Genomic DNA, 14,514 nt, shown 5'->3' on the forward strand with positions numbered 1-14,514 from the left:
TAAGAGAGCCGAACACCCAACTAATAATCGCATAATACACGTACCAGGCTAATGATTAACCTGCATCATTATCGCTCCAAGATCTCGGATGCTTCTCTCCTGTTTTTTTTTTTTTCGGTTTTTGCCCATCGAAAATTAGCTGCCGTATCTGCAGAAGCGCTTCCGAGTGGAGTTTGGGCTCTTAGATGGGCTGCGTCCAGGGGCAGGACAACAAAGCATCCTGCACTTTTACTCGCCCCATTCAAGCCAAACCAGGAGGATGATGGCCCCAAGGCAGAGACCTGCAATCTGGCTTTATTTTATGCGCGGAGCGCGCTTAAAAATGCAGTCAACGTCGCTTTGGATGGGGCAGACAGGAACCTGCCGCTTAGGCGAATGCCTCACGGGCCCCAAAAAGGCAAACGGCCCGACAACAACAGCAGCAGCAGCACAGCAGCAACATCTACTGCGGCAGCAACAAATGGCATTAAAGAAAAGAAAAAAAAAAAACATCACTGCGGGGCGAGGGAAAATTCACTGCATCCTCCCACTTTTTGCTGGTACGCGAATGTTGCCTCTAGATGGGCCTATTATGTTGCTGTTGCTGCTGCGGCTGCTGCTGCTGTTGCTACTCTCGATGTTGCTGCTGTTCGCCAATCATTAAATGCGTTTTTCATACTGCTGTTGATTTGGGTTTTTTACGTTTTATGCGGGAGTTGCCGCTGCGATTTTTGATTTATGAACCAGCAAATGAGTTTGCGAAAGGAGAACAGGCAAAACGAACGGACCGCGAATGTATATCAAATAAGTATACACCCACACTTCCGGCTGTAAATTGAATTGGGGGCGTGGCCGGTGGAATGTTGCACCCCAATGCTGCCAGCGGGCATTCGGATAATTATGCGCATGTTGCATGCTGTCCGCTCGATAGTTTTGGTTTGGCCCACATCAAAGTGGCAGTGGCAAGAGAACGACAGCGACAACGACGACAAATCGTTGAAAGTTACAGTTTAAGTTGCTGCCAATCACCGCAACAGCAACAGCTACAGCAACAACAGCAGCAACTGCAGCTGCAGCAGCGGTGAATAATCAGAATTCCAGCATTTTCACCTGTTGCTAAAGCTTGTGCAGCCTGACATGTGCCGCACATGCCGCGCTGCCATTTGTCTGCACTTTAATGATGCGCCACATCTAACTGCAACTGCAACATCAACGGTAGCAGCAGCCACATCAACACATCTACTGTCTGCACGCAGAAAAAAAATCAAACAGCCACTCAGTTTTCGATAAATTAATAAACCAAAAATAATTTGTAAAAAATAAGACTACAATTATTCAATTTAACTTATTATTTAAAACTAAATAATTATATAATAAAACATTTAAAGCATTACAGTTCTTGCTAGATACTTTTGATATTTTTGAATTGAATATTGATTATTTTAGGTAGACTGGAGGTAATGCAAAATGTTGGAAGTTATCTGATGCAAATAAAAATAGCCCCGTAAATACCAGCAAAATTTATAAAATTGTACGATTCAGAATTTGAATTGGTAAAACCGAAAATGCATAGCTTTCCCTGAGTGCAACAATGTATGTATATGTCATAATGCAAATTTGAATTGCATTCGTAGCACTGCGTAAGCAGGAACCGAAGAAATTCAATTTGTTTAAGCGAATTTTTGCACTTTAATTTGTTGCATTCAAATTTGTAATTTGTTAATTTGTAATTTGTAATTTGCAAATAGCGAGCGCTTGAAGCGCATAGATTTGAATTGCACTCCGACGTTATGGGTTCAACGTATCATGTTTATATGTATCTGATAAATAGAAGCCCAGTCGAAAAGCAGAAACTGTATCAAACGTAAAGCACCATGCCACGCAATACCAAAGACACCACCGGAGTGCTTTACGAATCCGATGTCGAGACAGTAGACGGTGGATTGTCGACGGAGCTAAGCAATCGGAAGACCACCGATGGAAGTAAACTGGAGTTGGTATGGGTCAATATAGTGCTGTTCGTGATCCTTCACATATCTTCGCTATATGGAGTCTGGCTGCTCTTCACTTCGGCCACGTGGACAACGGTCGTGCTCTTTTGGCCAACGGTTGTGGTGACCATTTTGGGAGTTTCCGGCGGTGCCCATCGTTTGTGGGCTCATCGCACATTCAAGGCGAATACACCGCTCAAGCTGATCTTTTTGTTCCTGAACACTTTGGCCTTTCAGGATGCGGTCTACTATTGGGCCCGGGATCATCGCGTCCACCACAAGTATACGGAAACTGATGCGGATCCGTACAATTCGCAACGTGGTTGGTTCTTTGCCCACATCGGTTGGTTGTGCTGCCGCAAGCATCCGGAGGTTGTGGAGAAGGGCAAGCAAATAGATCTATCCGATCTGGAGGCAGATCCACTGATCATGTTCCAGAAGAAATACTACCTGCTGCTAATGCCAATCATTTGCTTTGTCCTGCCCACCGTTTTGCCCATGTATCTGTGGGGCGAATCACTCAATGTGTCCTGGCACGTGATGGCCCTGCTTCGATGGTGCCTCAGTCTCAATCTCATCTGGACGGTCAATAGCTCGGCCCACATGCACGGCATGCGGCCTTACGACAAGAACATATGTCCAGTCGATCAGGGCTTCCTCATATTTTTCCGTGTGGGTGAGGGATACCACAACTACCACCATGTCTTTCCCTGGGACTACAAGAGCGCCGAGCTGGGCAAGTATTCGCAGGATGTGACCACCAAGTTTATCGAATTCATGGCCTATTTGGGTTGGGCCTACGATCTAAAGAGTGTCTCACTGGATTTGGTCAAGCAGCGAGTCCAGCGCTCTGGCGATGGATCACATCCTGTTTGGGGTTGGGGCGATAAGGATCAATTAAAGGAGGACGTGGGCGTGACCACCATTACCCACCAGCGAAATGAAAAGTAAAAGACGGACTACTTGAAGACATTATCTAGACATCTAGGGCATCAATAGGCATAATGAAAACGAATGGTTGCGTTTCCTTGCAATTCGAATTAGGAATTGAATTGTTGCTCGACTTTGATATAACCCACTGACTTTGTTTTTTAATTATATACTGCTTTATTATTAGTACTAAAATGTAAAAAAAAAATACTAATCATATACACTACTGTTTTTACCGAAATAAATGAGATAACTTTCTTTAAAAGAAACTATATGAGTACACTATATGAGTGAACACTAGTCAAACTTAAATGAAAGAAAGACTAACAAAGACTACTTATGATATGGGAAAATAGCGAATGGAAAGTAAAATAAATAAATCCGCTTAGTTGACTTCTGGCCCCTCGGGAATACTTAGTTTTCTCCTGGCGGACGGGACATTTGCATTTTCGATTCGGCACCGCAAAGATTGGAGGAGGTGGTGGCTCACAGCGGGCAATTGGCCCCACACAATGCGAAAGGGGGATTGCAAGGTGGGCAGACTTAACTAGAAACTGTAGATTGTCCGTCCCAAGGCCGGTTGAATTTATGGCCAGGTGCCAATTGAGGTGGGGGGGGGGGGGGCATATTGAAAAATGCCCCGTACTGGCCACACTAATTAGTTTGCCCAAGATCCCGAGGCGAGTGCATAATTTAGGTAGCGAATTCCTTGGCCAGGCCCAAAAACGCCCACACATCGGAGGAACTGGATCTTTCCTGGAAAGCATATCAGCTTGGGGCTATGCTAATACCTCCACCCTTCGTGGAAGCTGGCATCCTGCCAAGACACACCTACTCCATATCCAAAAGATCGTAACCCGAGGTGGATCTGCTGTGATCCACATTTGCATAATTGCAGACCAAAGTCGGCGCTGACTTTCCGTCTGATTAATAATAATATTAATTCCCTTTAAAAGTGATTTCCCTTTCCTCAAAATGCGAAATACAAGGAGGAGACGCTTAGACCAGAAGCTACCCTTCCATCAAAGACTCCTCGGCGGTGTCCAAAACAGTTTCGGGTAAGTCAACTTGGTAATGAGTGATTGTTGTTCGTTATATGTTATCTTTTATAGATCACCGCTGGCCAATGAGGCTCGCTTGTCCTCAAAAAAGGATAATGGCATGTCGTAAGTAAATATCTTTGCTGGTGAGGCACCTTATATCCTAAGACTTTACTTGCTACTCATAGCGACTTGGAAGCCTTCATCAATGTTTTAAAATGTGGTTTTGGTACTGGTTGCTTGGCCATGCCATATGCTTTTCTAAATTCAGGTTGGTTAGTTGGTCTAATATGCACTTTTGCCCTGGGCTTCTTTGTGCTATATGCCATGCATATTCTGGTATAAGTTACTAACTCACATATTTTCATAACTCCTTAGCTAAAAAGCTTTCTTTGCAGCTTCATCATATTAATAATTTGGGTGTCCAACATAATATGCCAATGATCAGTTATCGAAAGGCAGTGGAACTGTCTATCAGGAAAGGACCATCAATATTTCATTTTCTGAGCAAGCCCTTTGGGTCGGTGTAAATCAGCTATTATATACTATATGTTTTCTAAACTTTATCCTTAAGGTATTTAGTGGATATCCTGCTATGTGCCTATCATTTTGGTGTGGATTGTGTCTATGTGGTTTTCATAGCCAAAAGTTTAAAGCATCTGGGGGATATGTATTTGTGGGTCTGGGATGAGAGGCTCTATATGGCATTGATAGCCTCTCCATTGATCCTAACATTTTTGATTCGGAATCTTAAAAGCCTTGTGCCGTTTTCAATAATATCCAACATTCTTCTACTAACAGGTTGGTTAATCCCCTTTATATGCTAGTTATCTACTAAAGTTATTTTATTAACACCGTAGGCTATTGCGTGATTTTAAACTACCTATTTCGTGATCTTCCTGAGTTTGAACATCTTCATGCCATTCAGCCGCTAAGAAACTTTCCCATATTTTTTGGCACTGTACTTTTTTCGATTGAATCTGTTGGAGTGGTGGGTTTGTTACTTCTAAGATCTCCTTGAAAATCTCACTCTCTGCAGATCCTTTCCCTCGGTCGAAGTATGCGAAAACCGGAAAGCTTGATGGGAACCTGTGGAGTTCTAAATCAAGGTATGATCGTAGTAATTAGCTTCTATGCTGTCTTCGGCTTTTTTGGATATTGGCGATATGGCGAAAATACGTCCAATTCGATTCTGCAGAATATGCCTCAAAACGATATGTGGGTATTTATAATTTATGATTTTTGAATCATTTTGATTCATTTTTGAATCTTTTTCTAAGCTTACCAAAATTAGCGACTGGCATATTTGCTCTCGCAATATTCTTTAGTTATGCCCTGCAAGGATACGTAACTGTAGACATTATCTGGCGAAATTATTTGGAACCGGAATTGGAGGACAGATATTTACGAACGGTGGAGTGTCTGCTGAGAATTGCGCTGGTAATCGCATCCGTGCTGGTGGCAATTCAGTATCCGGATTTTGGCCTCTTGCTATCCTTGGTGGGATCCTTTTGTTTGGCCCAATTGGGTCTGATTCTGCCGGGAATTGTGGACATCTGCCTTCGCTATGAGGAGGACTACGGTCCTGGCAAGATCTTTCTCATCCGATCCATGCTATTTATATGTATGGGCTTAGCTGGCGGAGTTGCTGGTACAGTGGTAACCCTACAAACACTCTACGCTCGCTATCCAGTTGTAAGAGGATAGTTATCTATCTATTTTTTAAGTAGTTCAAAAAAATGTATAAAATAATAAAAAAAAATGTATAATTAAATAAAAATTGGCATAAATGGATTAAAATTTGTCAAATCTCTTTCTAGTATTTAAAGTAGGTATTATAAACGCGTTGTTGAATATTTACCAACTAATCAGGTTTATTTTCCTAAATTCCGTTCACTTTGTAAAGAACGTCATGTCCTTACGATAGATATAGTCTATTCATTTTTGTTTTTTTAACTATACAGACGTAACATTTGAACATGGGCGACAAAGGGTAAGATTAATAATGACTCTTGACAATTGAAAAAACAATTTTCTTCCACAGAGGTTTTGATCCTTATGAAAATCGAAATGTGGCTCACCCGATATCGTGAGTTTACCAATTGACAATCATTTGGTGCATATATTTCATATTTTTTTTTTACAGTGATATTGGGGCGTTTTTTTCGCTTCTTAAATGTGTCGTTGGAACGGGAGTTATGGCCATTCCATTATCCTTTAATTATGCTGGCATCGTCACTGGCATAATCCTTCTAGTTTCGGTATGCTTTATGCTTATCCATGGAATGCAGATGCTGGTGAGTCTTACTTAGTTACTTTTGAAACAAGTTATATTTTTTGCTGTTTTTATGCTTGAAGATTATTTGCATGATTGAGTGCTCGCGTCGAATGCAAATTGGATATGCAACTTATCCAGTCGCGATGGTATACTCATTTGATCAGGGACCCAGGTTCTTTAAGTATATCTCAAAGGCCGGAAGATATATAGTCGATGGAGTCTTGGCATTCTCCCAATTTGGAGTCTGTGTCGTGTACAATGTATTTGTGGCTGCCACCTTGAAGCAACTCGTCGACTTTTACTGGGTAGTGGCAGACTTGAGAATCTATATAGCCGTGATCGCACTCTGCCTTATACCCCCGTTCCAGATACGCAAACTAAAGTACCTAGTACCTTTCAACATTTTGGCCTCCATACTCATCTACACCGGATTCTCCCTGATGATGTACTATCTGTTCGTCGACCTGCCTCCGATAACGGAACGTAACATTTTATTTGGTCGCATCGATAAGATACCTTTATTTTTTGGTATTGCCCTCTTCTCCATCACATCGGTGGGCGTGGTGAGTTCTTTAAAAATTATTCCAAAAATATGACAATTCTTATAAGTGCTGCAAATGTTAACGCTTTCCTAGATGCTGGCCGTAGAAGCTACAATGGCCAAGCCACGGCACTACCTCGGCTGGTTTGGTATACTAGATCGGGCAATTTTGTTGGTTATTATTTCGTATGTAACTTTTGGTCTAATGGGATACTGGCGTTATGGCGACGAAACTGCTGGTAGTATTTCACTAAATATTCCCACAGACGAAGTGTAAGTTAAACTCGACCTACATCTATCCATATGATTCCTCAATATTGTGTAACCGCCAGACTTTCGCAAGTTGCCAAAGGGTTTATTGCCGCGGCCATTTTCCTGACCTATCCATTGGCGGGATTCGTGATCATTGACATTATAATGAATCACTTTTGGAACAAAAATGGAGATCTCCCGAACGCGGCTTTAAAGGAGTCCATCCTTCGTGCATGTACTGTGGTTCTAATTTGCATAACTGCGATTATTGCTCCCAATCTGGGTCCTCTATTGTCGCTGGTTGGAGCGCTAACCATATCGCTGTTGAACCTCGTATTTCCCGCACTCATCGAGATCTGTCTGTACTATCCGCCGGAGTATAATTATGGCAAACTGAAATGGGTACTTGTGAAGGACATATTTTATGTGATTGTTGGCATTCTCATATTGGTGCAAGGCACCGTCTTCTCCATCAAGGACATGATTTCGGAGTGGGGTGGTGGTGATACCACAACCGGAGGACCAGAAACCACCGCGGAGGAAACTACTGCTAACATGTCCGCCACGCTTACCACCGCGCTTACCGCCGCTCCTCCAGATGCACTCCGTTTCAGATTTCTCTAAGAAGACGGACTTCTTCAACCATGTGCGATCGTCAATCAGAAATTTGTAGTAAGCTCGATGCTTCGAGCGTGTTATGTTATACAATTATAAATAATTTATTTTAATCAAATTTTCTAAAAATTTTACTTAATCAGTGTATGTATACTGTTAAGGCTTAAGTTCATTATGCTGTTATAGACCGGCCTATTAATGTTCACAAATCAGCTCGACGGATTGAAACGCTGGCCTTGTGTCTGCAGTTGCCTGAATCTTTAAAGACCTGAGCTCAAATTCTTGGCGTGGCATGTTAAAGCCACCTCTCTGGCTCTCTGGACAGCGGGCGCCATCCTTCCAAAGGTCAAGCCCACCGCCCACTGATATTTAACCCCCACCTGAGGCCGGGCACAAGCCATTATCGATGGTGATGACGATATGGCATTGGCAGTGCCGGTAATTCCCTCATTAGCTGTGGGAGTTTGGCGGCGGCAGCTTGGCATGCGGCATGTGGCAAGTGTGCAGTCAGCATCAGCAGCCGGCAACCTGCAACATGCAACACACGACGACGGACAACCTGTTCCAGCTGCAGCACACGTCTTCTCCGATGCCCCGGCCACTCGTCGTCAGCCCACTTAACGATGTGCTCCGGAATTTATGCCGATATGGTAATGCATCCACGCTGCGACTGCGACTGGGATTGGGATTGGGATTGCGATTGGGACTGGGACTGAGACTGGGACTCTGAATCTCGAGACTGCCTCATTATGCCATTGATGGACTGCAGTTGAGCATTTGGATTGCGTAATTTATTGTTTTGGGTCGTTTCGGCTCGATAAACTGGTGTGTTTTGCTGTTGGCCGACGCGTCCCGTTGCCACTTCGATTTCCAAACCAAAAACGGTCAACGGGTCCGCTCGTCATTTGTGTGGCATTTTTTGCCAACGCCTGGCTGGCTGGTCTCACTTTCCGCCGGGGGATTGCCTTGCTTTGGCCATTTAAGGATCTAATTAGCTACGCAGTCGGCATGCAAAGCCAGGATGATGATGATGATGATGATATCTACGGCGGTTTTCCAAGGAAATCCCCAACGAGAGCCACACGTGTGCGCTGGCAGTTTCAAAATTTTCAAAGTTCCTATTCCTATTTATGTTTATTTCAGACCATCGAATCCCTCCCAGCGAGGAGGTCACAAGGTTAAGCAGTTGCACCAAAGAGTTCTGCGTATACGCAACCAAGCGTCTCTTCTATGATTGCAGCCAAAGTGCAACAAATCATTTCCCATAGCCAGTTTGCAGGAACAACAAATCCAAAAAAAAAAAAATAAGAATCCAAATAATAGCTAGGAGTATGGAAGAGAGATCTTCGAGGCAGCCAATTTGTGTTCCGTTGCTTTGCCGTTTGTATAAATCAATTGGCAATGAGGCAAGTACTGGGATGATGCTCCTCGGGACTCGCGGCTCGCGACTGCCCGCTGTGCGTTGTCTATCCTATAAATTGCACCCCCATCCACCGACCGACCAAGTGCATCGAGTCCATCGCGTCTTCCTCCTTCTGCGACTCTAATGCGTTATGTGTGTTTGGACTATGATTTTTTCACTTGTTCGCGGTGCGTGCACTGCGTCTGTGATTGGTCTATAAATTACTGGGTTTATTGCTCTGCAAGGTCCACGCCCCCACCCCCGCATGACACTGATCGATTACCCCAAAAAAAAAAGGAAAATAAAATAAAAAAAGAAAAGAAAAATAAGAGAGAGCCCTTATCGCTGGCTCGCAAATATTTGCCCATCGAAACGCCCGTTTCCTTTCGGATATCTCGAGGCGAGCGAATGATGTATTTGCCGCCTGACGACTTTACTTTCGATTTCAATTTGATTTTCGGTTACCGGATCGACGGCCACTTCGATTTGTGTTAAAATATTTGCACAACTTCGAGGGTCATTGCTGGGTATTATGGGAGATAAAGAAAAGTGTACAAGTTTGTGACACATCCTTTTATTAATCAAATTATATATATAATGATGCATTACTGAAATTTGTACTACCCATAAAATCCGGGCTAATCTTTCAAATTCCACCTTATTGTAAACGTTATAAATAACTTAAAAATTAATAACACATTAAAGGCTTCCTTTCTAAAATCGAAATCATGACTAGGTTACCGAGTTAACAAACCGTTTATTGACAATCTTTAACAGGACTGCGCTGACCCAAAAATCTATGCCAAAATGCAACACAACAACAAATGCAACATGTAATGTTGCAGCAGCAGCAAGCCGCAAGAGCGGCGTCCGCATTAATATTAATTAAATAAACGTTAATTCAGCGCATTAATGCGTAATAAATAATGCTCTTTTGAGCTGAAATTAATGCATAAAACGCTACTTATCGCCGCCGCCACGCACTTATCTGTGTCAACACAGAGTGCCACAAGATGTGGCAAGGGGTTGGGGTGGAGAAGGGGTTGGAGTAGGAGGAGTGCGGCTAGGGGTAGGAGGGGGGGTGCAGGGTGAGCAGAGCTGCAGCAGCGGCCATCGCGCCTGACAAACATATTGTCAATAGCCTATAGATCCGCATGCACAGGAAGAAATAAGGAGTATGAATAGTAGCAATATTTAAAAAATTATAATAAAATTAAAAATCTATTACATTAAATATATCTATTAAAAAAATATTAAATTAATGTATAGTTGCAGGACAAAAGTTTTCAAAGCTTCTTTTTGATTTCTTTCTTTGGTTTCTTTGGCACAATTTGAAAAGCAAACCAACTAGTTGTTTTTCCCAGTGCACCTGGCTTGCCCACAGCGATGGAGTCATGGAGTCGGATCGAAGTTGGAGCTGGAATCGACGATGTCGTTGGCGCGTTGCAATTACATGTCTGTGACAAGAATTTTAAATGAAAATCGCTGCGTAGTCCGCTGGACAAATGATTCAAACTTTCGCGTTACGTGTGGAAAATGTTTAAAACTGAGCCGGGGCCACAGACCAAGCTGCGATCTCAATGGAGGCGCCATGCCAGGATTGGAGCTATGCTTTTTTGTCCGCTTTGCATGCCCAATGGCAAATGGCAAGGAGTCGCCAATGGTGCGGAGTCGATTCGCTGGCGACGCATGAAATTAGAAAGGCATTATTGCAAATCTCTCGCTTTATTTATCAGCAATTTGTCAGCAAGTGTGCCGCGGCTCAGATTAAAGTGCCAGCCGCCTGTCTGTCCACCTGTCCATCTGTCCACCGATTCCGTCCGCTACTTTCTAATGCAATTCACCTGACACACGCACAAATCGCCGCAGGACTGGCCAGCTGGAGAAGGTCCGGTCGCGTCCCCATCTCAATGGGGTCAAGTGCGTCCGCCAGTGAATTCCATCATCGATTAGCGCAAAAGGAGGCAACGAACTAAAGGGAGGATAATACTTACATATCACCACTTTATAAAAAGATAATGATTTAGTTAAGCTATAAAAGACATATGTTAATAATAGTATTTCTTGGAAAACAATTCACCTTTAGCTTTTAAAAATAGATTATAAATAAACCAATCTTAGTTCTTTGCAGGATAGGATTATCATAATTATAATATCTGGATTAAATATGCTTTTGCGATTTTTATTGCTATCATACAAATATGTATTTTCTAAAATCGTTATGACAATGTTTTAATTTGAAATACATGTTGTATTAATCCAACAACTTTGAGTAGGAGCAGACAAATGAAATATTGACATAGCCAAGTCGAACTGCGTTGCACAAGTCCTGTTTTTATTGCATTAGATGCAGTGCCTCCAGTTTCTCGATCCCAAGCCACATAACTCAGTTGAGCTCTCGAAGCGCCCTTCGCGCAGTTAACAAATAACATCAACTTATTAAATAAAGTTTCAATTCGGTTTCGGCGAGAGGAGCGGCAGCTACCGTGCTGGGTTCGCCAAAGGAGCAACGGAGGAATCATGGCAATGGTACGAGGGACCCAAGGGTAGCCAGGGAAGCCAGGGATCCGCAATAAATCATCACATCGGCGGGTAATGAAGGGTAGGGGTTGGGGGCATAGTGGCCATGGGTAACAGACGGTAACTGCGGCCAAGTTATGTGGCTTCATTGTGGACAGAATGAGCGCTTTTAAGCAGACAATTGCAGCCTGGGGCGCAGCCACAACAGGTAGGAGAACCAGCAGAGTGGCATGTTCCCGGTGATAGGGGATGTGGTAGTGGTAGTGGTAGTGGCAGGGGCGGAGGCGGAGGCGAAGGCGGTGGCCTTTCCGAGGCAACGGAGTGGGGCAAAACACTCTCGCCCGGCGCACAGTGCCTCCCACTACCCCTTGCTATTGTGGCAACTCCCGTGCCCGTCCTTGTCCACTACACATTTTCGTAGGCCGCACTGCGGGCATAAATCATTCGGGCCTCTCGAGCTGAGGCTGCTCCTGCTCCAATGCACTCAGAGAAATTTTTTTAGTAATAAACACAATGGTAATATAAACAGATATATCTACATATATACTGAATATCTCCAAAAGCTTCTTCATCAGTTACTTAAACATGGATAATACCAAATTAGTATCACATATTTTTCAGTGTACCATCTCCCCGCTCTTTCCACCTCAATCGAAATCACCCATAGCCACCGACTTGCAATATGAGTTAATTTTTGCAGTCCGGACTCAGTAAGGAGTTTTGCGTATTTGTCAACTGCAAATTACAGCGTTTTTATGCCTATTTCCCACACAAAACGGCTCCTTGGCCTGCCATCTATCGTTGCATGTGGGTGGATGTTTTTGCTTTATTTATGGCTAGCTGGCATTATAAATTTTCTATTAACCCGAACGCTGGAATGGCCCAAACCAAGCCACGTTAACTTACCAGCAGCAGCTCGATTCGTGAGCAGAGATTTGCATTGAATACCGGCGGGCAGCGTCGGAAAGTGCGTTGATGGGGCATTATCTGTTTAAGGCTTTAATTTTATTTCTTTTACCAAAAATGTACGCAAAATAAGTGCTGCTGTTGGAGCGCCTTCTATGGATTATAGTTTCTCCGCCAGCACTTCGAGAGTTGCATGGTGGAGTAGCGCTTTGCATCCAATTGACTTGAAAGGAGCCTGCATCTCATTGAACCCGACAAATTGGTCATAATTTCAGCCAACTAATCCCAATAAACATGGCCCAAACATTGTGCCACATGACATTAAGCTGCCAGCCATTGGGCCATTGGACCATTGGCGACTTACGTTGCCGGTGCCAGTGAGCCAGGTAAGTAGCCAACTAATAAAATGCCATTTATCTGGCCATCGATCGGGCAGGTGGATGGGCTAGCTAGCTGAAACTCCTGCTCCTCCTGCTAACTTGAAATCCGCACAGAATGAACAGAAGTTCAATTGGAAAAACGTACCTGCGATTTATGCGACGAGTAAATGACGAGACAATATGTTAATCAATTGCTCATCAAAGCGATTTACTTCCATGAAATTTGCCATATTCAATAAATTCAATTCAAAATACGACAGAGATGCTTTCAGAGATTATTCGAGATTTGTCAAGGAAAAAGAGAGAGGCTGAAATTCATATTAATCAGTTATTATTAGTAAATTTCTCGATACTATATATTATCTCATTTGTTAAAGGCACTTGCCGAACTGCTCCTGATTTGCATACATTCCTACCACACCGTGTAGTGGGAAAACCAAGATCTGAGAGTCCAAGAGTCGTGGAGTTGGCACACACACGCAGAGTCGTGGGTCATTCTCGGCTCAATCAACGGGTTTCTGATTGGTTTCACACGCTGCCCCTTATCGATGAGTCCGACGGACGGGCAGTGTGTGCGTATCCGCCAGATACGAGATACATCGACTCCGGCATGGGCACGAACTTTAAACTCTTGCTGGGTAAATAGTAATTTTTCAATTGTGCACACACACACACACACACATGTGACGAGGCCTCGTACTCCTTCGCACTTCGAAATCGATTGCGTCACAATGCAAAACGCTTATCGCTGCAGTCGAAGTGTTCGAGTATCTTGTGGATACGAATATCGCCCGGTTATCTTCTGTGGGTGTAATTTTCTCACGGTTCTGTTTCTGTTTCGGTTGCTCGGACCTCTGCTCGAATTGAATTGCGTTTGCACATTTGCCTTTTCGTGTGTGTGTGTGTGTTTGTGTTTTTGTTTTTTATGGCCACTCTGCTCTGCCTTTTTGCCAACACACTTTTTTGTGGGTGATTGCGATTACGACGCTCGAGAGGAGGTAGAGCTCTCATTTGTGGAGTTCCAGCACCTGGATAAATATCTTATCTGCCCATGGGTTAAGTTTCCCTCGCTGCGATGCGAAACGCTTCGCCTTTCAGCGCCTCATCATATCACATATTAATTTGATTTCAGCTCTCGCCGGCTCAAGTAGCGTGGGAAAGCTTGCCGCCCGGGGCGTTTCAAATGCGAATTGCTGTTCTGTGCCGATCGCCAAAAACACCGCTATCAAGTGCTGAATTGTTTGTCCCCCGCAAAAAGATAAAGAAAAGCAGTCAACCACCAACGCCGCAAATCTAGGCGATGGGAAAAGTCAACAGGCCCAAGGTTGCGTCGATCCAAGGCCCTAATTTAGGTCAAAGTATTGGGAAGTTCTCAGGAGGCGTCTCAAGAACATGACAATTGAAATATATTGTAAAATCTGAGTGCAGCTTTTAATGAATCACTGTATGTTATTTATTTAATTATGTTTCTGTGCTTAGAGTACTTAGAAGAACCCCCAAAAAAGTCGTAAATGTTTTGCTTTGCTAATGATTGTTGTTAAATCAAAAGTATTATACCTAAGCCAAAAACAAAGTATTGAGGAAATAATTAATATTTTTGAAAAATTTTCCTTCGTTTTTTGAATAGTTTTTTAATAGAAAACTGCATTGTGATTGTTTATTGAGAGGTCCAATAAGCAA

General features: G+C 43.3%; 3 protein-coding genes and 1 long non-coding RNA gene across 4 annotated transcripts; all 4 read left to right on the top strand.

Moving 5' to 3' along the window:
• Window positions 1-1,849: 1,849 nt before the first annotated feature.
• On the top strand, window positions 1,850-3,161 carry Fad2. Its single transcript, NM_143709.3, has one exon. It carries the CDS (start codon window positions 1,854-1,856, stop codon window positions 2,919-2,921), a length of 1,068 nt encoding a protein of 355 aa, NP_651966.2. The 5' UTR covers window positions 1,850-1,853; the 3' UTR covers window positions 2,922-3,161.
• A 714-nt stretch (window positions 3,162-3,875) lies between these two features.
• CG32079 (uncharacterized protein) lies at window positions 3,876-5,647 on the top strand (the record flags this gene model as incomplete). Its single annotated transcript, NM_168429.3, has 8 exons — window positions 3,876-3,958; window positions 4,013-4,066; window positions 4,129-4,279; window positions 4,339-4,460; window positions 4,515-4,741; window positions 4,801-4,931; window positions 4,980-5,158; window positions 5,221-5,647. 8 exons carry the CDS (start codon window positions 3,876-3,878, stop codon window positions 5,645-5,647), a joined length of 1,374 nt encoding a protein of 457 aa, NP_729645.3.
• Window positions 5,648-5,893: 246 nt separating this feature from the next.
• On the top strand, window positions 5,894-7,759 carry CG32081 (uncharacterized protein). The gene is made up of 6 exons (NM_168430.3): window positions 5,894-5,933; window positions 5,985-6,029; window positions 6,087-6,237; window positions 6,299-6,781; window positions 6,854-7,032; window positions 7,092-7,759. Exons 1-6 carry the CDS (start codon window positions 5,920-5,922, stop codon window positions 7,633-7,635), a joined length of 1,416 nt encoding a protein of 471 aa, NP_729646.1. The 5' UTR covers window positions 5,894-5,919; the 3' UTR covers window positions 7,636-7,759.
• A 5,357-nt stretch (window positions 7,760-13,116) lies between these two features.
• On the top strand, window positions 13,117-14,220 carry lncRNA:CR44547 (long non-coding RNA:CR44547). Its single transcript, NR_124868.1, has 2 exons — window positions 13,117-13,472; window positions 13,967-14,220. It is a non-coding gene; the product is annotated as a long non-coding RNA:CR44547 (long non-coding RNA).
• The last annotated feature ends 294 nt before the right edge of the window (window positions 14,221-14,514 follow it).

This window comes from Drosophila melanogaster, chromosome 3L (genome assembly GCF_000001215.4).
Source record: "Drosophila melanogaster chromosome 3L".
Classification (NCBI taxonomy): Eukaryota; Metazoa; Arthropoda; class Insecta; order Diptera; family Drosophilidae; genus Drosophila; species Drosophila melanogaster.

Excerpts from the sequence above, each read along its gene's own strand:
- CG32081 (NM_168430.3), top strand. Across the intron at positions 6,782-6,853 it reads CCATCACATCGGTGGGCGTG|ATGCTGGCCGTAGAAGCTAC; the intron begins GTGAGTTCTTTA and ends ACGCTTTCCTAG. Across the intron at positions 7,033-7,091 it reads AATATTCCCACAGACGAAGT|ACTTTCGCAAGTTGCCAAAG; the intron begins GTAAGTTAAACT and ends TGTAACCGCCAG.
- Fad2 (NM_143709.3), top strand. The coding sequence starts at position 1,854 with ATGCCACGCAATACCAAAGACACCACCGGAGTGCTTTACGAATCCGAT.